Raw genomic sequence first — 24785 nt, forward strand, 5'->3', positions numbered from 1 at the left:
TGAAGGTTCGTGAGTAATATCAGTGGTGTTTTAACCGTTAAAGAGTCATTTGAGTTTGTAAAACCTCTGCTTTGCTGCCCCCTTTTGGCTTTAACTAAGATCTAATATAAGAATCTGGTCGATTCTTGACCTAATCTTGATCTGAAATCAATACAGCTGATCAGCTCTGCAGTGTTCTGGGTGGATTATTTCATTAATATTAATGCATGGTCTACAAAAAGCCCTCAGAGGTCAGGTTTCTATCCAAAAGGTTGGCTTAAACGCTTAACTTCTGGGTCAAAACGGCATCTGCCGGTTCTGTCCGTATTTTTCCCAGCATTTTGCAACAGCGAAATGCTTTCAAATTGACAGATGAAAGGATAAAATGAAAAGGAGCCATTCGGTACCAAAACTCTGCCACGTGTCAAATCCAATCACCTTTACTTATAAAGCGCTTTTAACAGTACGCATCGAGTCCAAGCACTTTCCAGCATCAAACAGGAGGAAAGGGTCAGTAATGTAAAATTACAAGATTAAACACACGGTTGCTTTAACTTTTCAGTTAAAAGGCGTTGTCCAGCTTAGTTGGGTGCAATCAACAATCTGACGATCATCGCTGGGAACTAAGCGTCCCTAACTGAGAACCCCAACCGGAGAACCACGTCCAAAAAAACTCATTTGCATGCAATTTTACCACACTGGTATTCCAGTGCAATTTTGTGTTTGCACAATCGCCTTTTTCCAACTCGGAAATGTTGTTAAGCTTAAGAAACATTCTGTCTCCAATGCTGAAGACGAGACGATGCATCCGGGACCTCGTGAACGGATCGCTGTAAGGAACTACCGAGTGGACGCCGTGCTAGGCTTGATAAATGAGCTTCAAAAGGCGGCAGCTAGAGTGCCACGAAACATGATCGGCCTGATTTGACCGTCTCTTCGTTGGCTGTCCGTCAGCTTTGTGGTGCTATGATCCATCGCTTTCTACGCAGTCGATGCAATACATAGCGAAGAGTCAATATTACGGCATGACTTTCAATTAATTAGCATTTAAAGCGGGCCATCTTGAACCCTTTCGTTTGTGTGCATCATTTAACAGCAGCAGTGATGCACGCAAAAAAGTCTCGGCAGTAAAACAAACTTGTCATGTATCGTTTAAAACCGTGTGCAACTGTATGCACATATCACTCGCGCTATATGCTATAAGAGCTAAATGAACCGAAAAGTTCCTGCCGTGTAAATTGTGAGTTTTACATATTTGATATTTTGCTCGTTTCGAATCATTTAACATTTTAATTACATTCAAGCGCATGCAAGAGGTTAATGGCACGTAGAAGCCAAATATCCTTTTAATTTGAACAAAATGACCCTATTATTTGTTGACACTGTAGTACGTAGTGCACGCTTTCTCATGCCCGAAATAGTTGCCTCATAAAGAGCACAGACTCGAGCATACTGTACTAATTAAGGCAAACAGAGACATATGTTTAAATGAGCCATAAAAGCAAACGCGGGTTATTGCACTGGACAAAACTGGACTGGTTATGACATTGACTGATGCGGCATAATTAATTATAAGTAATATATCTGTGTGTTTATTTAGGGTTTATGCAGCATAAGCAGAGCCCTTTTAAGTTTCTCTGTAACTTTGTGTTACACTTCATTCTACTTTACTTTTTATTAAAGTATTAGAAGGCCGTATGCGATGGTGAGGTGTTTGCAGATATTGAGCAGACACCCACTAATAGTTTCATAAATGTAGTTTCCTATAGAGTGTCCAGATAAAGTGTTAGCATCGATAGCATTACGACTTTAGGGTAGGTAACATTTGTAAAACTTTTCCCTCAATCATTTCTTAATTTTATGCTTAGTAATAATGCGGTGGTTAAGATTAGGTATTGGATAGGATTAGGGGATATGCTTAATTAGCACCAATAAACGGCTAATATTCGAGTAGCACGCATGCTAATAAGCGACTAATAGGCGTAACCGTAAAAAAACAGCGTTACCCAATGTGTTTCAAAAGAACCAGATAATAACGTTGCTACAACGTTTCCAAAATAGTAACATAATGTTCCCTTCATGTTGCCAATACAACCATACAAATATACATTTGCGCTGAATTAAGCAGCACAGAAAATACTGCCTTAAAAAATGCATGGAAATCCACATCTTCTGCGATAAACAAAGCAAACACCGCGGTATGAGCCGTCCGACTCGATGGCTCCGTTTTCAATTACCCCTCCGACAACGAGAGGCAATTAAAATAGCTTTTCCGGTGTTAACCCCAAAAGCAGATAAATCCGAAATGAATTTTTATTTGCTAATCTGATTAGCCTAGGTGCCGATTCACTTAAGTGATAAGCCGTTTCCTCGTGTTGAAGTCTGGTCTCCTGCTCGGACAGAAACTATCAACCTATAGCTGTGCACTTACATTTATTTAAATTGCATGCTCAAAGTTCATATCGATCATGTTCTATTTTGTCATTTTAATATAAATCGTACACGTCGGGATACGATGGTTGCGTTTTACGCACGCAACAGCCTGGCAGTCCTTTATGAAAAAGATCCACGTTTTCACGTTTTACGGTTTAGCCATATTCGTAGATTTCCGTGGTTCCATAGATTTCCGTACACTCCTGAAGGAAATCTCAAGAGCAGGGAAAACATAGTCATATTTTACGATGGTGGATCACAGCCAGGTTGTAAGTAAGGAACAAGACGCAAAAAAATTAGAAAATAGGCAATTTATGGAAAACTGCATTTAGTCTCGAACAAGGGTGATCAAAAGTTTCAAATTGCAGCCTTAAAAAGTTCAAATCTGCACAAAAATGTGGTTTTCGTGTCATCGTTCTTCAGCCGGTCTTATATTCCCGCTGGCAAAGACGAAAAGTCTCTCTGTCGTTTTGCTGAGTGCTCTCAGAAACGCTATCACTGCCTTGATATGAGCTTTATATGTAAATGTAAAGAGTTACTCCAGGCCAAACTGAAAACATGACTGCGTTTAACAACCGTCTTAAATCAGAAGCAAATTAAGAGTTTATTGAGGAAAACGTCAAAGTGAGCAGTAAAAATTGGGCCTGAAAATATGACCTTTTTGGTTAGCTTTCAACAGAGGGTCTTACAGGTTAAGAGATTTAGGAAATGCGTGATTTCCTGAAATGTAACCAACCTTGTAGCCAAAGACACCTTAGTTTGGTGGTAACATGTTAAAAAATACATAGACCTTCCAATACAGCTTCGGTGGATACCCTCCATGCCGGAGTGATGTGCAGGAGATGAAAAAGTCTTGATTTGAGTTGACTTTGCACATAAAAAGCATTCTCGTGGCGTTATAAAATTACGATGAACCAATGGTGTCACATGGGCTACCTTGCCGATGTTTTTAGTACCTTTCTGGGCTTTGGAGAGATCAGAGAGCTCTCGGTATTCATCAAGATAACCATATTTGTGTCCTCGAAGATGAACGAAGGTCTTGCAATTGAATGCTAAGATCACCCCTCAAGGACCAGTAATGCTTTATTTTACTTGATTTATTGGCCCTCGCCTGAAAAACAATGTAAGATGCAGAACACTTTCTATAGGAGGGGTTTGGGGGACAGAATGCACTTTCTGTGCGGTGTAAAAATGATTATGTCTACGGAAAGTCCCCCATAAAACACGCGTGTTTGTGTCTGGAGGAAGGAAAAACACAAAGACGTCTCCAGAATAAGGGAGGAGGACGTCGACACGTCAGTGAAAAAGGGGTCCAGAAGAAAGGGCTCCAGGAATAAAACTCGCGATGCTATAATGAGAGATGAAGACAAACCATAACTCGTTTCATATCCGTTCGGAGATCTAAGGAAAAAAAATCGGTTCTGCGCTCATAAGGATCACAAAGTGACGCGCGTAAAAGTTTAAGAGACAGAGAGAGAGAGAGAGAGAGAGAGAGAGGTTTTCATCTCATTGTCGTCGCAGTCTCTACCGGGACGCATCCGTTCACCTGAAGAGCAAGAGACCGGCTCTCTGCGTTTGTTTGGAGCAGAGGTAGCACCCGATACTTCCGTTAAACTAACAGAGGGACGTTTGGAAAGCCGAAGGGTGAACGTTTGAAATATTTCTCTGTGTACTAATTTATATCTTCATCTCACGCAGGATGATGTCGAGCAGCAAAACGACTCTTGCTTTCCTCATCTACGGGCTCCTCGTTCAATGCAACGTGTGCTCTCCGCTGAGTTACCCCAACATCAGGTGCGGACGCCTAGCGTAACGATCTGGGTTTCGAGGACTTGTCTGTAGCCTAAAACTTTGGTCAATAACTAAACTGATACTTATTACATCGCCAAAACGATGTTTCTTCCCGGCCTTGTGATAAACAATAAGAAACGTGTTATACGGACTACTCAAGTTCTGGGAGCGTCTTTTGTTTCGCGCCGAATCGAAGACCTGCAGAAGCGCGAGCGCGTTTACGTTACACCTTTATAACTTTACACCTTTACTTTATAACGTGATTATGATCGTGAGACATTTTACTCCGCGTAATAAAGTCTAACATTAAAAAAAGTATATTTTGCACGTTTGACAGTTTCCACCAGACGCTGTTTGCCGGCTAAACTTGAAAGCGCCTTTGTTTTGTTATTATAGGCTGCACATTGGTAATCATTTTGAATATTTGTCTCGTTACAGAATGGAGGCAGCTGGGTTTGACGAGGAGGGGAACTCGTTAACGGATCTAACCTTCGACAGGGACCAGATCACCCTCCGGAGCTCCCCATCACTTACTGAAGACGCGTACACCTTTTACAGTCCTCCATCCAAAAGGTGATACTCCTGTCTTCCCGTTCGGTTTCTATGCATTTCCCGTTTGTTTAAATGACTGCTTTCCCCCCGGTTTCGTTATTCATAGCTTGCTATGACAAATCGAGTTTGGTTTTTTTTTTTGGTAAAGACGCTCGCGCAAATAACGGGGGTTTTGCGCAAGATGTTGTTTGATAACGACCGGACTGAAAAGGTTAGCCCCTGTGATGAATCTGGAGAGCAATCTCTCTTTTGACCACCGCTATCTCTTTGGCAGAACGGAAAGGCACGCCGACGGGATGTTTAATAAAGCATACAGGAAAGCGCTCGGTCAGTTATCAGCGCGCAAATACCTGCATACACTGATGGCGAAACGCGTGGGGTAAGAGCTGCATTTCTTTCTCTCCATCTCTCTTCTTCAACTGTGCTATAAAAACTACATCAGCTTAATATGTCCGATTTTCAGTAATCAAGATGTGCGGGATAACAAGGAACGCGTACTTGCCTTCAAAAATGGAGCGCAACAGAATTGGTTTCTTTCAACAGACCAAAATAAAGTGTTCTGTGCGACACGTTTATATCCGACACTATCCCAAGGTTTAATTTTTCGATGTGGTGTTTTATTTAGACGCAAAAAAAAACTTAAAACGTGCATAGGTTCAGGGGCGCGTATCATATGCACGTCAATCACGCGCGTATCATATGCACGTGCAAGTAACTTTTTGCTCCAAATAGCGTGAAAACCGTGCCATTTATGCACACGGGGGTGTTTTTTCGCAGCCAGCGTCGATGGTTGCCGCAACACGCTCGGTTCTAGAACGCTTTCTGTGCTTTCTCTTTAACGCAGAGGAGGAAGCGTGATAGAGGACGACAACGAGCCGCTCTCGAAGCGTCACTCGGACGGGGTTTTCACGGACAGCTACAGCCGCTACCGGAAGCAAATGGCCGTGAAGAAGTATCTGGCCGCGGTCCTTGGCAAAAGGTATAGACAGAGATATAGAAGCAAAGGACGGCGGCTCGCCTGTTTGTAGCCTTTTTCAAACGCGTCTATCGTGTACATGTACAGCTTTTGGAGCAAGTTAGTCACTACGAAGATGTGTCCTTTCTAAACATGTATTTATGTATCAAGTAAAGACATTAAGACGAATATTTTGATAATAATATTGTTTTTCTTTTGTACTCAAGCACCTGGCAATGCAACGATGTTCCTTGTGGACTAGTCCTTTAGTTTTAACCAATACGAACAATGCTATTTGTTTATTCATTCATTCATGTTTGTTTCAGTACCTTGTCTATAAATACATCAGTCTGAATATGAGTAAATAAATAGTCTGAAAGACAATCGCTACATTGAACGATACCTTCCTTCTTTTCCTCCTGACATTAAGAACGAGGTTTTTTTTATTTACAACAGCCCTGAAGACTTAGATTTGCACCAATTTCTACGAGACGATGAGATTGTGGCATTTTTGTTCGATTTGCTGAGACAGTTGCCTCCCGAATTCCCGGTGAGTTTCTAAGGCTCAGTGCTTTTCTGAGGGGGTCTTTCTCATCTCTTCCATGCTTTTATTCACGTCAAGTCCTTCCCGCTGTCATCTCTCACAATGCGCCAACCTTTACGAAAAAACCAACATGGGCAATGACTATAAAACCTGTAACTACACAGGTTCGTTCAGGTCCAGTTACGCGTGAACATGGTCCAAATGTAGTTGGAATGGTTATTTTCTCAGTACAATAAAAAACTGTCAGCCAATCAGAATCCGCCTGACTTTGGCGGGCTTGAGCCTTTAAAGCAAACCTTAGAGCTGCTCTGGATATTAATATAGCTATCATCAAATTAATTTTTCGGTCCTTTATTGTGCACACAAAACCTAATTAAATCTGCAAACACTGACTCTTTTCGAAACGCTGTCCAGCTCTTCCTGCTTTTCACTTACAGCATGCAACTGCTCTCCTTCGAAAAAAACCCCCAACCTCAAATCCATCTATGAACGTGCGTTTAATGCGTATTCCGCTTGCTTCCAGTGATACGGATATGTAAATGTTTTGTTCTTTGTTACTTTTCACAGCTGTCTATCTTTCTCACATTGCCCACCTCTCAAATCAGTGTCAAATGCATCTCCATGAAGCAGTTAAACGATGGAGACTGGTTTTCTATCGCGTCTGTGGGGTTGTAAGAGAGCTGGGTGTGACGCATATATCCTGTAACAATGCTTTTATGCATGCAAGACAAACAACATTGCGAAAGATGAAATAAAAGATGAGGAAAACGACTGTTAAAAACAATCCTCCAACTTGCATCCACGTTGTTATATATGCTTAACTTGTTAGCATATTAGCATATAAATATTAGTGTGTGTGTAAAAGGGTGAACATGTGAAATCAATCTGTGTTTAATTCTGCATTCTCCTGCAGGCTTTGTGACACAGGAGGCAGCTAGCGGCTTGGGTGCCTTTGCTTCATCTTTAAAATGGCCACCAATTTCAGATGGCACATTAGCGGCCCTCCAAATGCTGCAATCACCTGCTCACACGTCTCCTATTTCTCACATAACATGATTTGTTCAAACGCCGCCTGGCTTTCCGATCATTCGATTTAAACTTCTCTATGCATAGTGTGTTGTAGCGATCTGTACGGCATTTATTAAACGCTCTCGGCCTTGAAATTCATTTTGTGTGCAGAGACTGACCGTGCCCGAAGCCTTACTTAAACATTAAGATAAATCTTTGTCTTGTGTTGATCGTTGGTACAATAACGCATGGGAGCCGCACAAGGGCACCGATATACATGTAAGAAACCAAACAAAACCAAAAAAAAAGAGAAAAAGTGTGTTGTAAGATTTGTATGAATAAATTTTTGTAAACAACAATTTCGTCTAATCTTTGATGATTATGAAGAAAACCCAATGACACCCACTTGAGAGATCATAGAGACAAGTAAATATAACCATATATATGCCATCAATAAATGTCAAATTAAAAAAAATGTGTGATGTCAGATTATTATAACAAATAAATAGAAATATAACCCGCGCTCAGGAGAAAAAAAAAGGTACAAAAGCTACACTTTTGTACCTTTTGGTTACTGATACGTACACTTTAGGCACCGATATGTGAAAAGTGACACAACATCGGCACAAAAGTTGATAAAACGAGGATTTCAAGCCTCCGTTATCAAATGAAGTGAAATAACAGCTTACCACTAAAGTGGAGCTCAAAGTATACAGCCGCTGAAACACAGAAAGTACACAAGTCTGAGTATCTGTGTGCGTTCTCCCACCGGGCTGCTGTTAGACGGAGCGGAGACGCCACGATAAGGAGAACCTTTTAGTTCCTGTCAGAGCAGATCAGAGCTGATAATCTCACGCTGGACCCCTGTATCGCTGTAACACAGCAGGCAAAAACACTGACCTTTACCATCACCGTTACATGTCTGCTCATCTACCTGACTGATCTCGTGCAAACACGCGCCGCGCGCAGCGTTAGGGAGCGAGACTTTCATGGGAAGATTATTATAAGGTGACGGCACTATAGTTTCCATGTACTTTTCATTTTTCCTGAGGTCTGCATAAAATAAAATGTTGTTATTGTAATGTATTTGGCCGACCAGTCATCATTCGTCTTTTTAATTAATTTGTTCGGTTTATTCTAATAAATAAGTGAGCTTAACCAAAAGTAAATAAATGTCTTGTCTGTAGTAGTTTAGCACGGTTCCTCACCCAAAGCTCCCTCCGTGGGACAGAACTTCAGATTGGCTACATATTGGATTTTTGCTGATATCCAATGAGCCGATAATTTCCAACTCATATATTGGTATCGGCAATTGGACAAAATAATTATTCTTGATTTTGATTTGGTTTTTAACAAGAACTTATTTGTTAGAATTAAATAAACATGATGAAGCTCCTTTATAATGACAGTACATTTAATAATTTAAAAATATAACATATTGCATAATAATAATAATAATAATATATATATATATATATATATATATATATATATATATATATATATATATATATATATATTATATAAATTATTTTATTTATACTTTTAATTCCTACCTAGGAAGAATACTTGCCATAAACCTGACAATAGTGTTAACAAAAGCAAACAAAAGTTTTCTTACTTGTGTTTCCCAATACACTGCATCAGGTGGACCCTCAAGCAAGTTTACTACATCAGAAAAGCCGAGCATATTGAGCTGGTTGACTCTGTGTGTGTGTGTGTGTGTGTGTGTGTGTGTGAGTGTGTGTGTGTGTGTGTGAGAGTGTGTGTGTGTGTGTGTGTGTGTGTGTGTGAGTGTGTGAGTGTGTGTGTGTGTGTGAGAGTGTGTGTGTGTGTACGACAGAATTATGTAACTTCCTTGAAAAGTGATTGCTTATAAAATGAAGTGTTGTTCTACAGTGGTTACAACAACAACAAAGACCAGCACCATTTCCAAATCTTAAATAATAAATAAAGACGGCACCACAGAACGAGGCTCTTCCTGAAAACATGAGAGTGTGTGAACGACTTAAAGTGTCTTAAGGGAAAACAAGCTCTTTTTTTCTTTGATCATATGCACCTCTTTCTCCTTTCTCTACCTTCCTCCTGACTGTTATGAGCCAGACTACTGAAACATGACAAACTGAATAATTTCATATTTACCAAGGCGAAATAAAGATGACAAAAAGCAGTATGTTCGAAGTCACACAATTTAAAAAAACAGTAGACAAAAGTATCAACAAAGTAGAAGACGACGGTATGATGTACTAACCATTCAGTTTTCATTTAGGAGGATTTTTGGTGTCTCTCTAGGGGAGACAATGCAAACATTAGTTTATGGATATGTTTAGTTAATTTCTTATTTTGTTTAAATGCCTGTAACTTACTGTAGGACCTTCAGATGAACTACTATAGGTTTGTCTTTTCATACGAAGCCATACAGCATTCATCTACTTTTCTCTCGTCCTCTGTCTCTTTCTTATCCCCCACTCCTTCTTTTAAGGTTCTCCCGTTCCATTATCTATTCTTCAATCGCCAGCTTAATGACCGTTTTAATTATTAATACGCACAGCCGTTGTGTGTGCGTTTGTGGGGTGTGCGAATGCAGCTAAGTGGATGGATGATGGTGGGTCTTTGTTTAGAGCTCTGCTGATAAATGAGCAAGGTATCACTGCCAAACACTTCACTTTTTATTTACAAGAGACGTCAACATCCTTATTAAACATTCATGCGAGGGCATCCTCTCTGCACTCATCTCATTCACTATCTGTTTTTGCTTCAGAGATACAGTAATTGACTACACTTCATCGCCAGTGTAGTCACCAGAAGGACCGATTAGCTTTTCTTATTATTACAGGCTAACTGCACATCTGTGTCAGTCCTTTCATTAAATCACTGCTGGTCTTACAGAGAAGGTCCAGGGTCACCATGCTGGAACCAGATTTACTAAAATCATCCGAGGTGGTTTCAGACTAGCATTGTACTTTTTGGTAATGAAGATGATTAGCTACCACTAAAAAGCTCTACTCCTTGAAGTATTATTTGGCTCAAATGGAAAAACTTGCCTTTCAAACCCCTTAAAAAACATATCCTATATACATACACTTACTGCAGTTACAACGTGGGGCAGATTATCGATTAATAGAGATTATTTTTGCATGGTTCCTAGCACGATATGTTACAATTTTAAACAGTGCATGATTTATAAACTCATTTTGATGTTTGCATAACCACTTTAAGATGTTTGTCTAATAGTAAACTTGCTCGGTAGCGCACCTGGTACAGGACTGAACTTAAAGAGGCAAACTAAACTGGCATAGTTGTCTTGGCAAATGTCTTTTTTTATTCGTTTTGGTCGCACTAAATACAACACAGTATACGAAAAAAGAAAGTGCTTCCGAAAGCCCCCCTGAAATCAGAATGAAGGTTTTTTTTGGGTGGTAGTATATGTTAGCCTTAAGGTTATCTATAATCCAGCGAATTGCGAAGATATAAGCACTTGGATCACATGGATCAAAGATTTTTTTGACGTCCCCTCATACTTCAGCTTCTCACGAAACCTTCAGACCAATCAAATGCTCTTTAGAATCTGAAGCGCCCGCCCCCTGCGCTGTAAATGGATGCTGAAGCTGTGGCTGAGAACGTTTTGTTTCCGGTCCACACAACCTCAGCATGATTATGATCACCATTTTGCTTTAGTAAGAATTTCATAATCAGACTGTGGCTGTCGAATGGGGCTTTACGGAGCTCAACGGCTCTGACAAGACCTAAACAAAACGCCATTGGCTGTTTTAAAAGGGGGCCGGGCTGCTCGATATGTTCCTGTTTCAGTTGAAATCACGTCACTGCAGGGGACCTTTAATGATTAGATCTAGATTGTTGAAAGTAGCTCACATTCTTTGTCTTTTCAAATGTTTGCTTTTATTCTTTCTCATTACAAAAGGGTATGCTCTGTGACGGGATTTTGACTTAAAGCTTCCGTTTTCAAGTCAAAAATCGGCAGTCAGCTGGTTTTATTTTTTGGAAAAACAGTATATTGCAATCAAGATTGCATCTTTTTTAAGCTACCGAGTAGCTGAAAGATTCAATCCAGGAAGTGTACAGGTCCTGCTGGTAGTTGTTTTCTGTAGAAAATTCGACGTTATCGATCTCATCGTCTAATTTCTTCTACTTCTCTTCTCCCCTACTTTTAAAGCTATGACCGCATCTCTGATTACGCATATCAAAAAAACTATTCGGTGCTTTTAATGGGCCACGTAAAACATCTCCAACAGTCCCATCATATTAAAAGATATGAATGCAGTTAGAAAACACCACGTGCGTAAATTGTGCGCATTAACCTTCACGAGTATAGATTATTATTATTATCTATTATTAGAAAGCTGTGAGTGACGCAACGCTTTAAAATATTACTTAACCACTACGATGTACGACATTCAGTAGCCGTGGTTCAGGACTTGTTCGGTATTCACGTTTGCAGTACAATATTGCAATGCTTACTTTTCAATAAATACTTTACAGCATCCGTGACTGGCTAGGCGTATGTACTCGGCAAAGCCACGTGAAATCTAGCGTACACACCGCCACAAACCATTTTTGAATGCATCTAAATGTAATATCCTGTTAGCGTAGAGGCAATACTTTTACGGCCGTCCAATAAAAATCTCGCATCGATGCAATAAAATAAGCAAAGAAAACACGCACCGTCTTTCTCTAGACCTCATAGGACGATGTGAGGAGTTATACACTTCTGTGGTACCTTATTACGCTTTAAAAATATCCAAAGGTTTGCAGAGAGCTGGCAACAAAGCTTTGTTATAAAAAGATAGTTGATTCAGGACAGTAAAGGGGAGGATTTGAGATTTAACAGGATAATTAACCTTTAGGAGGTCATTACGGAGGAATAAAAGACTCATTTTGCTGGAAATGTCAACGGTATAACATTTGCAGCAAAGAAGCAAGCTCTAATGACCGAGACCTTATCCAAAGAGAAGTATTCTTCCTCCTGTAACACCTTCACTCGCTCTAATTGTCACCCCCTTAACTTCTTCCTTCCCTTCAGATTTTTCACCATTATTTACTTTTTTCTAATACTCTGTCACTTCCTTCTCGGGTTTTTCTTTCTGACTCTTTTTCCTCTCCTTAGGTCAGCGCCTTTGGAATTGAATCGTCGTGAAATTAACAATCACTCGTTTTAAACTTCCTGCATGCGATGTGTTTGAAAAGCGTTCGACGCCCCAATGCGCCACTCACTTGATGTCCAGCGTGAAAGCTGGGCCCCGAAGCGAAGCCAGCCGTTACCTATGGAAATAAAAATAAGACGTTTCTTAGAGACAATAACCATACAATATCTGTGTTATTGTATTGAATTAATCTACTGTAACACATTTGAGTGATATTAAATATACCGTATTTTGTGTTTTGAGATATTTCATGGTATCCACCTTATTCTTCGCATAAATATGGGTGATCTGGGGCCGTACCATTTTATTTCAGTGTATTATTTTAATTATGAACGCACTGTTTTGTAATGCAGACAGATTTGCCATTCAGTGCATGTTGTTGTTTTTTATATATTTCCCTATATTGCTAATGGACCGGAAATCCCGCCCATGGGCTTACTTCTGCGTTTAGGAAAGAGGATCGAAAAATAATCACTTTTCAATTATGAACCTTTTATTTCTATATAAAATAGAAACATTACAAAAAGCACTTATTTTCAATTATAATATATATATAAAGTAAGGTATTTACAATGAAAACAGTAGCATAAGAAATATGGTATATCCCCCAAGAACAATTCCTTACATTTAAGCTTTTTATTTTTATATATTTCGGTATTATCAGATTCGGTGTTATATATTTTATATATTTCGTCATACTGTTAGAAATAAAATTTTGCATACAGTCCTTTTTTGGTGTGCCATACACCGTTTTGTCATTTGTAAAATGCGGTTTAAAATAATTTAAGTAAAGATATGATTAATATAATATGTCAGAATTACTATAACTGCGACGTTATCATCAAGGCTAACTACTATCGTTAGCATTAGCTTTAAATGCTAAAAAGCTTAGTCTACACATTACACCCGAACATAGAATACAAACTGCTTTAAACAGAAACGATGTTTAAAAATAGCGTATGTGAGAAAATAAACTTACTTTGACATTAATGCGCTCTTTTTTTTTATACTTGAACGTACAGCGATAAGCGTTTCTTTTCAACGTCTCTGAGGGGCGGGGCTAAGACACAGTGACGATAATTCCCCCAACAGCCAATCAGAGTCAATCTTCTAATGCTTTCCACCTATCATGAACGTCGCGTAGAGAGAAAGCATTTTATTATTTTATTAAGTTTAAGTTTATTATTTTATTTAAGTTAACGCGATTTTTTAAATTAATTAATTAATTTATTTATTTTACATTAATTAATTAATTAATTTATTTATTTATTTTCATAAATTCTCACACTTGCTCTGTGTTAGTCTACTGTTGGCTCATGCTGTTTGTTGGCTCGTGCTGGGTATGTGTGACAGTTCAGCCTATAGGAGGCTAATTGGCTAATGACATTTAACACACTGTTCAGAATAAGATAATGAACTCGCTGTGGGATACCGAAACACAAAAATACCAGTTGCATGCTGGGAGTAACACACATCTGACGCACACCAATCAACAAAGAGGTTCCCTTTGTATCTTTCTTTTTTCTCCCCATAAATATTTAGGAACAGAAAGAAGACGTTCTGGATGGCGATTTCTCTGTGGAAGTACCACCAGGCGTCTGGGATTCGGTTCTGAATACCACCTGGGTTGCGTTTGAAGCATTAAAATCAATTCAAAGTGAATAGCAAGCCTGCAAGCGGCCTAAAGGGCAGAGGTGTTCAAGCTCGGTCTTGAAAATTTCCAGTTAAGATCTTGATTACAGATGTGTTTAGTTGGGGTTGGAGCTAAAGTCTGCAGGACAGTGGCCCTCGGGGACCAGGTTTGAACGCCCCCTGGCTGGGATAAGGCATGGAACCGGGGATTGTGGGTATTTGAGTCCGATCTGGGTTGTGTTTGCAGAACTACAAAACTCTCCAGTTACTGAATTAATAGCAAATGCAACCCAGCCTAATGCAGTGTTTCTCAACGGTGCACTTTCTGGACGTCTTCCTTATCTGACCAATATGTTCCCGGAGACAAAAAAGCAGCACGTTATAAAAGAAATGCATAGCTCTGCTTAGTATCTGAGGGGAAGGAAATCCTGGCGAGCTTTAATAGATCTGTGGAAATTAGCTGGACAGACGCTGCGGTCTTCGGAGACGAATAATGTGTTTTAATCCTGCAGTTGTTAGTCTACTTGTCACAAACCATTTCAAGCAAATGAATAAGCGGTTCATTTATAGACTACGTTTAGATTTAGGCTTCAAAATTGTGTTGTATCACGATGAATACAACATTTAAGAATGACCCAAAAAGCAACGGGAAAGTACTGCAACTGTAAAATCTCTCATTGTCGTACTTTCCTGCTAGTCTCGTAGGAAGAACTGGAACGTATTCATAATTTACTCATGTTTCGGCATTAAAACAAAGACACAGGATCCTGGAGGTTGAGGAAGAAGCACAGTTATGAAACAATATCCAATAAAACTTTTTGTTTTCATGTGCTTCTGTACGCCGCACAGAGCGAGAGGTTTAGAGAATCAATGGATGGACAGACTTTAGTCAAACGATGAATTGCGATCAATCGCATTCCAAAATAAAAGTTTTGGTTTGCATGATATATATATGTGTGTGTGTGTGTGTGTGTGTGTGTGTGTGTGTGTGTGTGTGTGTGTGTGTGTGTGCATTTATTATGTGCATACAAATACACACACGTGCATATATTTCAGAAATACGTATATTATGTATATCACTATATATTAAATATATTTATATATAAAATATCTAAATAAATATAAAAATGTACATATATGTAATTTTTTCAAAATGTTCTATATAAATATATATATATATATACACACATACAGTGAACATAATTTTTTTACATGTATTTACGTGTTTACATTTATATTCAGATGATATAAATATGAATGTATATTAAATATTAATAAATATTAATATATATATATATATATAGAACATTAATATTAATAATAATACATATTAATATTAGTATATATATATATATATAGAACATTAATATTAGTAATAATAATAAATAAATAAATATTAATATTAGTGTATATATATATATATATATATATATATATATATATATATATATATATATATATATATATATAAAACCCCACAAATATATCAAATAAAAAATATTTGGTATGCGATTAATCACGATTGATCGTTTGTCAGCTAATAATTGTAAATAATTATTTTAATAATACAATAAAACACACATTTGATTAAAATTGATTGTGTGTGTGTGTGTGTGTGTGTGTGTGCTGTATATGCACTTGAGCATGCTCTTCCTCTTTCCTTTCACAAGGAAATTAAAACAAGCAAGAAACATTAAACATTAAAACGGAGTGATAAGGACAAATCCTGACATATATTTCTGCGTGTACGCAGATCTTCTGGTACTCAGACGCAGATGAAATATTTACTGTTTTCCTCACTCGGAGGCCCTCAGGACAGAAACAACACGTCCTGGTAAAAACACACACAACCCGGCCACAGCTTACCGTGTTTTCTTACTGAATTATTGAACTGCGTTTGAACGTAGCATCAAAGCAGATTTCTCTTCTCTGTGCATGCCTGACATTTTATCTTAAATAAATGTTTCGAGTGTAGTTGTGTACTTTGCTAAACTCACAATTTTAAAAGGAATAGTCTGAATTGTGAGATATAAACTCACAACTGTGAAAAAAAGAAAGAATTGCAAGATAAAAGTCATTAACTTTAATCACTTTTTTTAGTGCATGCCTAGACATTTTGACTTTTCTGTAGATTATATTTTCTTTACTTTGTTTCATAATTATGAGAAGAAATAAATATGAGTCAGAATTTTGATAAAAGTACTAAAAAATAAAAGTAAATTACCTTTTTAATTTTTGCATTTTATTTTCTCATATATATATATATATATATATATATATATATATATATATATATATATATATATATATATATATATATATATATATATATATAACGTTATTTTTATATAAACCAAATATATATATATATATATATATATATATAAACTATTGGTTTATATTACATGACTAATAGTATTATTACAATATATAAATATATATTATATTAATATATATATATATATATATATATAAACATATTAAATATCTAATTTTAAAATATAATTTATTTTCTCTCTCATAACTTTTAGCTTATAATGCAATTGCAACTCTGAGAAGAAAAGTCCAAATGGTGAAATAAAAAAAGACAATTACATTTTACGCTTTTATTATTATTACAAGATAAAAAATAATAGAATAAAATATAAACAAATCCTTACAATTGTGAGTTTTTCTTGAAAATGCAGATTTTGTTTCCGTTCATACAGTGCGGTATTTAAAGGTTATTCGCAAAGAAGAGCCATTCAGTACCCTTTCTTTCACCACTAAATATCTTTTGTGAAACAGTAAGTTTCTTCAGATGTTAAAGGTTCTTCACGGAAACACCAGCAATGGAAAAGCACCTTTATTTTTAACGGTGTGGAAATCCTCTATCCTGCGTTTATAAGAAAAGTCCAGACCGTGATGTGGTGCGCTGAGGCCGTGTTCAGATCTCCACAGGGGCCCCGTCACGCAGCGTTCGGGTCCCCGAGGATCCTGTCGGCGGTCTCGCTGAGGGGCATTCTGGGACATTTGCCCTTCGGTCGCCGCGCGCAACACCAATAAAGGTCTCCTTGTCATCTCTACTCCTTCCCAAACCGCACACATATACACAGGATGTCTTCAAGAGACGTGGTCCTCCTCAGCTTCTTCATGTCGCTCCTGACTGGATGAAGATCAGGTCAGATCTAATATCTGACTGGATTATTACAGTACGGTAAAATTAATGTTTGGAAATGTAAACTGTGAAAAGATGGAAATGACTGAATTTGATGCTGCCCTGAATAAACTGGTTACGAATCATTTACATGTAGTCCACAAGAAATAATAAAAAAAAGAAATACATTTGCGGAAATATGAATTATTTAATTTTATAAATTATAGTTAAATCTAAAGCATCCACACTCACGATCATTCTTATATATATATATATATATATATATATATATATATAAAAAAAAAATATATATATATATATATATATATATATATATATATATATATATATATAAATAAATAAATATATATATATATATATATAAATAAATAAATATATATATATATATATAAAATATATATATATATAAAATATAAATATATATAAATATAATAATATATAAATATATATATATATAAATATATAAATATATAAATATAAATAAATAAATATATAAATATATATATATATATAAATATATATAAATATATAAATATAAATATATATATATATAAATATATAAATAAATATAAATATAAATATAAATATATATATATATATATATTTATATTTTTATATATATATATTTTGTAATATATATTTATATATACACACATACACATATATATACAAATACAAGTTTAAATGTACAAATAAAGTTCAAAATCAGCTTACATTGTGCTTATTAGAGTAATACGTTTCACTAAAAATAGTCATCACTTTCCATATCTTTTTAGCTTGTTGGTTTCCAAGATTCAAATCATACTATTTAATTCTCTTCGAGCTACCCGACGGGTTTTGTAATTCCCGTCTGTGAGAAAACACTAAACCGAAAGCTGTCTGATTGTTTAACTAAAAGAGGGCAGCAGAATACACAAAGAGGCCGTTCTCATTAATGAGGGTTAGTTCAGGTGGAAGCGTCACGCTTCGGAGGTCCTCTGCTCTTCTCCCGTCCGTCACGCTGACAGCTTTTCCGCTTTATTTTTATTTTTTCCGATCAAATTCACAATTCCACGTCCATCTGCCTCAGCATCGACTGACAGAACGTCAAGATTCAGATCAACAAAGCCACTCCTGTTGTGTGACACCAATGCTAACAGCGTTTCTTCTTCTTCGTTTAAGGCTGGAAACATTTACTTATAACCTACGACATTTATCCAAGTAACCTACAGTGAAAAAAGGAAAAGTGTAGAAAAACACCAATCTTTTTATTTAATTAATTATTACCGAAAGCATTCTTTTTTATTAAAAAAACCCCAAAACCAACATACAGCGTGCATGAATTAAAAGACAGGCGTAACGAGAACGTGCTGATTCTACATCGTGGAAACGGTATTAAAGAAGAGGGTATTTTCGCATGCATCTCGCGTGAAAAGGTTTTTAATACGAATGCACACCATAAAAGTCAAACTGTGCACGATCCTCGAAAGCCACCAGAGAACCGTAACATTTCTGAAATAATAAAAATGTTTCTAAAAACGACCGCTTTGCAGACTTCCGGTTATTAAAGTGCACCGTTCCGATGAAGACTGCATCTCGCTTTTCAGCGTCAGCGAGCCGAAACCCGCCATCGTTTAGAAATGCACACTGAAGGCGTTGAGCTACAGCGTGCCGGTGGTCCCGGGCGTCTCGGGCGTACGGGCGTCTCCTCGGCGCTCTCTCTGGAGAAATAGCTGCTGTGCTGGAACTTGATGGCTTGGTTTCCCCAGCTGGTCCAGTCGCTCTGGAGGCTGCGGGCAAACAGCTCCAGACACTTGGGCTCGGGGCTAACGTAGGGCTTTAACACAGCTGTAGCGCGAGGGAGAAAAACAATCAGCTGCCGTTTAATCCAAGGATCAAGAGGACAAACGGCAAGACTAGGGAGCCGTTAGAAATCAACAGCATGCAAAACACACCCTTGAGGAAGAAAAACGAGCTTAACTGCATGTGCTATAAATATAAATAAATAAATAAAAATATATAATATAAATATATTTAAAAAAATAAAATAAAATAAATATATAATAAACATTAAAAAAATATAAATATATACATAAATATATATAAATATATATATAAATATAAATATATAAATATATAATAAATATATACATAAATATATATAAATATATAAATATATACATAAATATATATAAATATATACATAAATATATATATAAATATATATATATATATATAAATATATACATAAATATATATAAATATATACATAAATATATATAAATATATATAAATATATACATAAATATATATAAATATATACATAAATATATATATATAAATAAATAAATATATACATATATAAATAAATAAATATATACATATATAAATAAATAAATATATACATATATAAATAAATAAATATATACATATATATATAAATAAATATATATATAAAATAAAGCAAGAAAATAAAAAAACGTGACATAAAAGGTGATATAAAAAATATTAAATGATGATTAAAAGGAACAAAAGTCCACTTAAATGAAGTAAAATAAATTTTTAAGTAAAAAAATGTAAAGTGCATTTTACACAATTACGTTTTAACAACATATTAGTTCAAAATGTTCAATAAGTGCTTGATTATAATATTAACCGCAGTACGTTATTCGATATCATATTTTACTTATTTCTTTTCCTTACAAATGCTTAAATACGAAAACACGATAGGCCGGTTCCCATCAATGTAACATTATGTATGTTTTTCATAAACTAATGTTGGTATATTCAGCACATTTACCATAGATAATATTTAAGGAAGTATTGGGGTCCTCCTTAAGCGGGTCATGAATCACTGTCAAGTTCAGCTCATTGCGTTATACATTTTCATTTAATCTGCAATTAAAATGCAACTCGTGTAGTTTGCATGTTCTTTTAAAAGTATAATATTTAGTATAACCTCACTACGTGGATAAAAAGCGCGTGCACCTGATAATGAAGGTTTGTGGGAGTGCAGGACGGATGGGACGCTGATGACGAGCCGCTGCTCTGGAAGACGCTCTGCTTCTGAAGACCTGAAACACACAAGCAGCTTCAAGACACGAAGAGACGAGAGAAAGAGCCAGCCGACGGCTCGCACGCATTACCTGACGGGTCGGCGCCGGCCCAGAACCAGCACTTCGTAAGGCTTCTTGTGCGGCGAGTCCAGAGGAAACACAAACTCTCCCGCTCGGGTCACCTGCAGATTCAGGTTGTTACTTTTTATTAAAACCCCTTAACTGCAATACAAAAAAAAACTAAAATGTAAAAGTAACTCGCTTTTGCTTCCGCTACGGGATAAAAGATTTATATGATAAATCTATGTAATAATTTTATTTATGCATTGCATTGGAAAAACTTTTGCTCTAATGTTTACCCAAACATTGCATTTTTAGAAAATAATTTACATGTGTTTAATTATTATTTAAAAAAATAATAAAAAAATTAATAATAATAATAATAATAATAATATATATATATATATATATATATATATATATATATATATATATATATATATATATAATATATATATAAAATATACAACAAATCTAAAGTTTAAAAAAATTCTATTTTTTAAATTTAGATTTCTTTTATTTTATATTGTATCGTTAATGTCAAAGTTATCTGTATGCACTTAAGGTCTGAGAAGAACAAAATGTCATTCATCTGTTTTTCGAATATTTACATTATTTTTATTTATATATTGAGATAAACGGCGTGAAAAATAATCGGGGTAAATATTACCCAGCGCAACGAAATCCTCTCAAAACACTAAATATAAAAAAATGAATATTATTGAAACAAAATTTAGTACATTCATCCCTCTATTTAAAAAAAAAAAAAAAAAAACAAAACAAAAAAAAAAGGTTTTATTTATTTTCATTCGGTGGCAAACTCAGCCGTTTTAGACCAAGACCATTTTTACTACATGGCATAAAATTCGGCGACCCTTGTGTCACTTGCTGTACGTGAACAAATAAAAAACTATATACTACAAAATATGAATTCTGAACACTGACTGTTTTTCTGTCAGCTTCCCGAGGTTTCGTGTACCTTCACCCAGAGCCATTCGGCCAGCACGTCCACCTCCCAGAACGGGTAGAGCTCTTCTCTGACGAAACGCAGGTGCTTCGCCCGGTTAGTTACCCACGTGACCACCAAGCAGCCCGGGGCGGCCAGCGCCGGCACAGGAAGCCGCTTGATCTGAGACGACGGCAGAGAGCTGTATCTGTCCACCGCAGCAGGACAACACTTATTAGAGTCTCATCACAGCCTCACCACAGCTCTCAAACACACCGTACCTGCTGCTCCTCTTCACCGATTTGTTCTCCCACGGTGGATCGAGGACTATGAGGTCGAATCGGTCTCCACCTGCAGCCAAAACACGCACAGCGTCAACCCGTGGCGAGCCTGAAGGAAGCTCCAATGCAATGCCATGCACGGCCTCACTCGTGCGACGTTGCATGAATCGCATCGATTCGTACGAATGAGCTGGAGCGAATATCTACCAATTAGCCACAGATGTAGACCAATATCCCAGTAAGGATCCTGTTAAAAAAATCCTTATTTTGTTGACGTAAGAAATGTTTCGAGCATTAAAAGGGTCTAAAATGTCATTAAAATTGCAACGATACTTCATTGGTGTTTATATTAAAATTACGACCAGCTCATAGGGTCACAAAAAAAATAAAAAATAAAAAATAAATAAATAAAAATCGGCAGCAACTTACATTTATACGGCAATATATTTCTGTATAATATTTCTTATTTTTAGTCAATACTGTTGAATTAAAATTATTAATTACTAAGTTAAAATATTTTAAATAACTTAAAATAAAAAGCTAACAAATTTAATAATAATAATAATAATAATAATAATAATAACTAGAAAGTACATAGAGTGGTGCTTGTCGTGGCAAAAATTTTGTTGACTTAAAGTTCATGTAAGAAATGTTTCAAGCTTTAAAGCATTAAAATTGCAATGATACTTTATTACTAAAATAATAACGAGCTCATAGGGTCACACAATTATGCAAAAAAAAATAAAATTCGCTAGCAACTTACATTTATTCGGCAATATATTTATTACTGTATAATATTTGTTCTTTTCAGTCAATACGACAATACTGTTTAATTAAAATGATTAAATTAAATCAAATAAAAATATTTTAAAAGCTAACATTTCTACACAGCAGCATATAAACGATGCTAAACTAACACTAGCCTTTAAAGCTCTGAGCCATTTAGCTGCTTTACACGAAAAAAACTAAACTAAATTAAACTCACAGTTGAGGAGCGGATGCATACGAGTGATATCAGACAACAGGAAGCGGCTGCGCGGCGGCAAGAGATACTTCTCCTTCATCAGCGTGACCTCGCAGGCGCAGTCAGACGGGTTTTCAGTGAGGCGTGAGAAGAGGTCGGCCGCCGGGTCCAGAGCGTCTCGGCTCAGCGTGTTCACGGGCGCCTCCACGGACTCGTCGGCCAGCGGGAGCCGCTTCGCCACGTCACACAGAGCAGCTAGCCGGCACTCGTCCCACGCCTCGGACCGCGGAGGAGGCTCGACCCGAGCTCCGGTCAGGTGTCCACAGCGGCGGCCGGCTTCCAGAAGAGCCCTAGAGCCTTCCAGGACCGCCGACCTGATCTGAGGAACGAGACGGGGAGATCAAAACCAGCCACACCGATGGTTACGTTGAGAAGAGAAGCGGCCCGAGAACGGAGCCTTGTGGGACGCCTCAAAGGAAAACGGGTTACGTCGGTTTCTCAGGACAAGACATAGACATCCCGCGAAGCAATAGACTTCCAGTAAACTCTACTTTTATTTTGCAGCTTTTATTTTAACTGACGTTGCACGTAGTTAAATATGCGAATAAGGCACTATTTAGTGAAAAACGCGCTCATTTGCATGCACTTCTGGAGCAAAAATCTAAACGTCAGTTTTTTTTTAACATATTACAGTGCATTTTTACAGAGGGATTTTCGGGTATCTCAATTGGGTTCATTGCGAGAAAACAGCCTTTAAAAATATGTATTGTAATTGAAATGTACTGATATAAATAGAGACAGTGCTGTCAAACAATCAAAACAGCTCAAAAATCTCAAATTTGACAGGTGCAATTAATTTTAATTTTTTATGTGGAACTAACGATAAAGTAATGCATGCTTTTATTTTATGTAATTTTATTAATTTTTATTTAATTTTATTAAATTAAATCGTTATTTTTATCTGATGTTTCTGACCCTATTTTAATGTATGCAATGCAAAAAGACCACACGGGACCGAACATGAAGGGTTTAGTGGTTTAGTTTTAATTGCAGCATGTAAAAAGTTGCTTTCAGTAATCGACACTTCATTATGATGCATCTTGCAATAATAAAATAAAATTAAACGCGCATCTCGCCGATCCCATTATAATTAATGAATCAAACTGCACGCAATACCTTTCCATGATAAACACGGGCATCCGCCTCTCCCGTATTAAGATCACGCTGCTTTCTCTTTCGTTTCTGCGAATAAAAACAAAGTGAGCGACCTCCAGAGAACTTTAATAAACGGATGCATGGGTTTCGGGGGAGGATTAGTCGTCTGTCGCCTACCTTTCGCGTCTGTAGATCGATCTCCTCTCGTCGTGCATCGCTGTGCTTCGCGGCACTCGTCAGGTCGGCCGTGCTCTGATGAAGGTGAGGTCTGGAGGTGTTGAAGTACTCCCTCCTGAAGCGGCATCTAAAGACCCGCGGCGCGTCGGGGCCCTCGTCGAGAGAGACGCAGCGCCGCAGGCCCTCGTCTGTGAGAGAGCAGGGGTCCAGGAGCCAGCCGCAGGGGTCGGCACACACCACAGACATCTACAGAGGAGGGACCGCGTGAAAGACTACTGAAAGAGATGAGGGTTCATCTCGTGGCGCGCGCGCGCTGCTGCTGCTGCTTTCTTCTGTTAAGGTTCGGCTGCCGCTTTAAAGCCGGCTTTCGGTGCATTACCGCCACCGACTGGACTAGCGTGCAGAATCAGCCTTAGTTCAAATACTTTTTATTCCTTTTGTCCCTGAACCCTGCGTCGAGTTCTGAAGCGCTGAAAAGACGCGGTTTTTCTTTCTTACCGAATGATTGTCTTTGTTTTGTGTGCCGTCTTCTTCTTTGTGTATTGTGGTAGCAATAATAATAAAAAAAGTATTTGTGCTTTCTCTGAGAAAATATTTGAATCTAAAAACTCACACCAAGAGTAATGATGTATTGCTATTTAAAATAATTAGTTGATGTGCATAAAATAATTTTACAAGTAAATGGTTAAGTAAATTGGTTTTATATTATTATATGTTTTCTAAAATATTAAGTTTAACATGCATATAGTTAAATATGCGAATAAGGCACTATTTACGCTCATTTGCATGCACTTCTGGAGTATAAATCTAAACACTGGATGTTTTTTGTTTATTTTTTGTTTTTACGTATTACAGTCTAAAGTTTTTACAGAGGGATTTTTGGGTATCTCAGTTGGTTTCATTTTGAGAAAACAGCCTTTAAAAATATGTATTGTTATTGAAATCTACTGATAT

General features: G+C 37.0%; 2 protein-coding genes across 2 annotated transcripts; one reads left to right on the forward strand and one right to left on the reverse strand.

The window, feature by feature from the left end:
- The first annotated feature begins 3251 nt into the window (after positions 1 to 3251).
- On the forward strand, positions 3252 to 7421 carry adcyap1a (adenylate cyclase activating polypeptide 1a). The gene is made up of 7 exons (XM_043243523.1): positions 3252 to 4002; positions 4111 to 4206; positions 4642 to 4776; positions 5030 to 5134; positions 5600 to 5734; positions 6167 to 6260; positions 7168 to 7421. Exons 2-7 carry the CDS (start codon positions 4112 to 4114, stop codon positions 7174 to 7176), a joined length of 573 nt encoding a protein of 190 aa, XP_043099458.1. The 5' UTR covers positions 3252 to 4002; position 4111; the 3' UTR covers positions 7177 to 7421.
- An 11018-nt stretch (positions 7422 to 18439) lies between these two features.
- Positions 18440 to 24390, reverse strand: mettl4 (methyltransferase 4, N6-adenosine). Its single transcript, XM_043243123.1, has 8 exons — positions 23832 to 24390; positions 23676 to 23741; positions 22521 to 22878; positions 21536 to 21605; positions 21288 to 21462; positions 20339 to 20430; positions 20181 to 20266; positions 18440 to 19040 (listed from the first exon to the last, which is right to left on the reverse strand). The coding sequence occupies exons 1-8, from the start codon at positions 24075 to 24077 to the stop codon at positions 18802 to 18804; spliced, it is 1332 nt and encodes a 443-aa protein (XP_043099058.1). The 5' UTR covers positions 24078 to 24390; the 3' UTR covers positions 18440 to 18801.
- Between the last annotated feature and the right edge of the window lie 395 nt (positions 24391 to 24785).

This window comes from Puntigrus tetrazona, chromosome 7 (genome assembly GCF_018831695.1).
Source record: "Puntigrus tetrazona isolate hp1 chromosome 7, ASM1883169v1, whole genome shotgun sequence".
NCBI lineage: Eukaryota > Metazoa > Chordata > Actinopteri > Cypriniformes > Cyprinidae > Puntigrus > Puntigrus tetrazona.

Coding starts and splice junctions, on each gene's coding strand:
- adcyap1a (XM_043243523.1), top strand. CDS start 4,112: ATGATGTCGAGCAGCAAAACGACTCTTGCTTTCCTCATCTACGGGCTC. Junction 4,777..5,029: donor TACAGTCCTCCATCCAAAAG/GTGATACTCCTG, acceptor TCTCTTTGGCAG/AACGGAAAGGCACGCCGACG. Junction 5,735..6,166: donor GCCGCGGTCCTTGGCAAAAG/GTATAGACAGAG, acceptor TATTTACAACAG/CCCTGAAGACTTAGATTTGC.
- mettl4 (XM_043243123.1), bottom strand. CDS start 24,077: ATGTCTGTGGTGTGTGCCGACCCCTGCGGCTGGCTCCTGGACCCCTGC. Junction 20,431..21,287: donor CCGAATGGCTCTGGGTGAAG/GTACACGAAACC, acceptor CTGAATCTGCAG/GTGACCCGAGCGGGAGAGTT. Junction 20,267..20,338: donor GGCCGGCGCCGACCCGTCAG/GTAATGCGTGCG, acceptor TGTGTGTTTCAG/GTCTTCAGAAGCAGAGCGTC.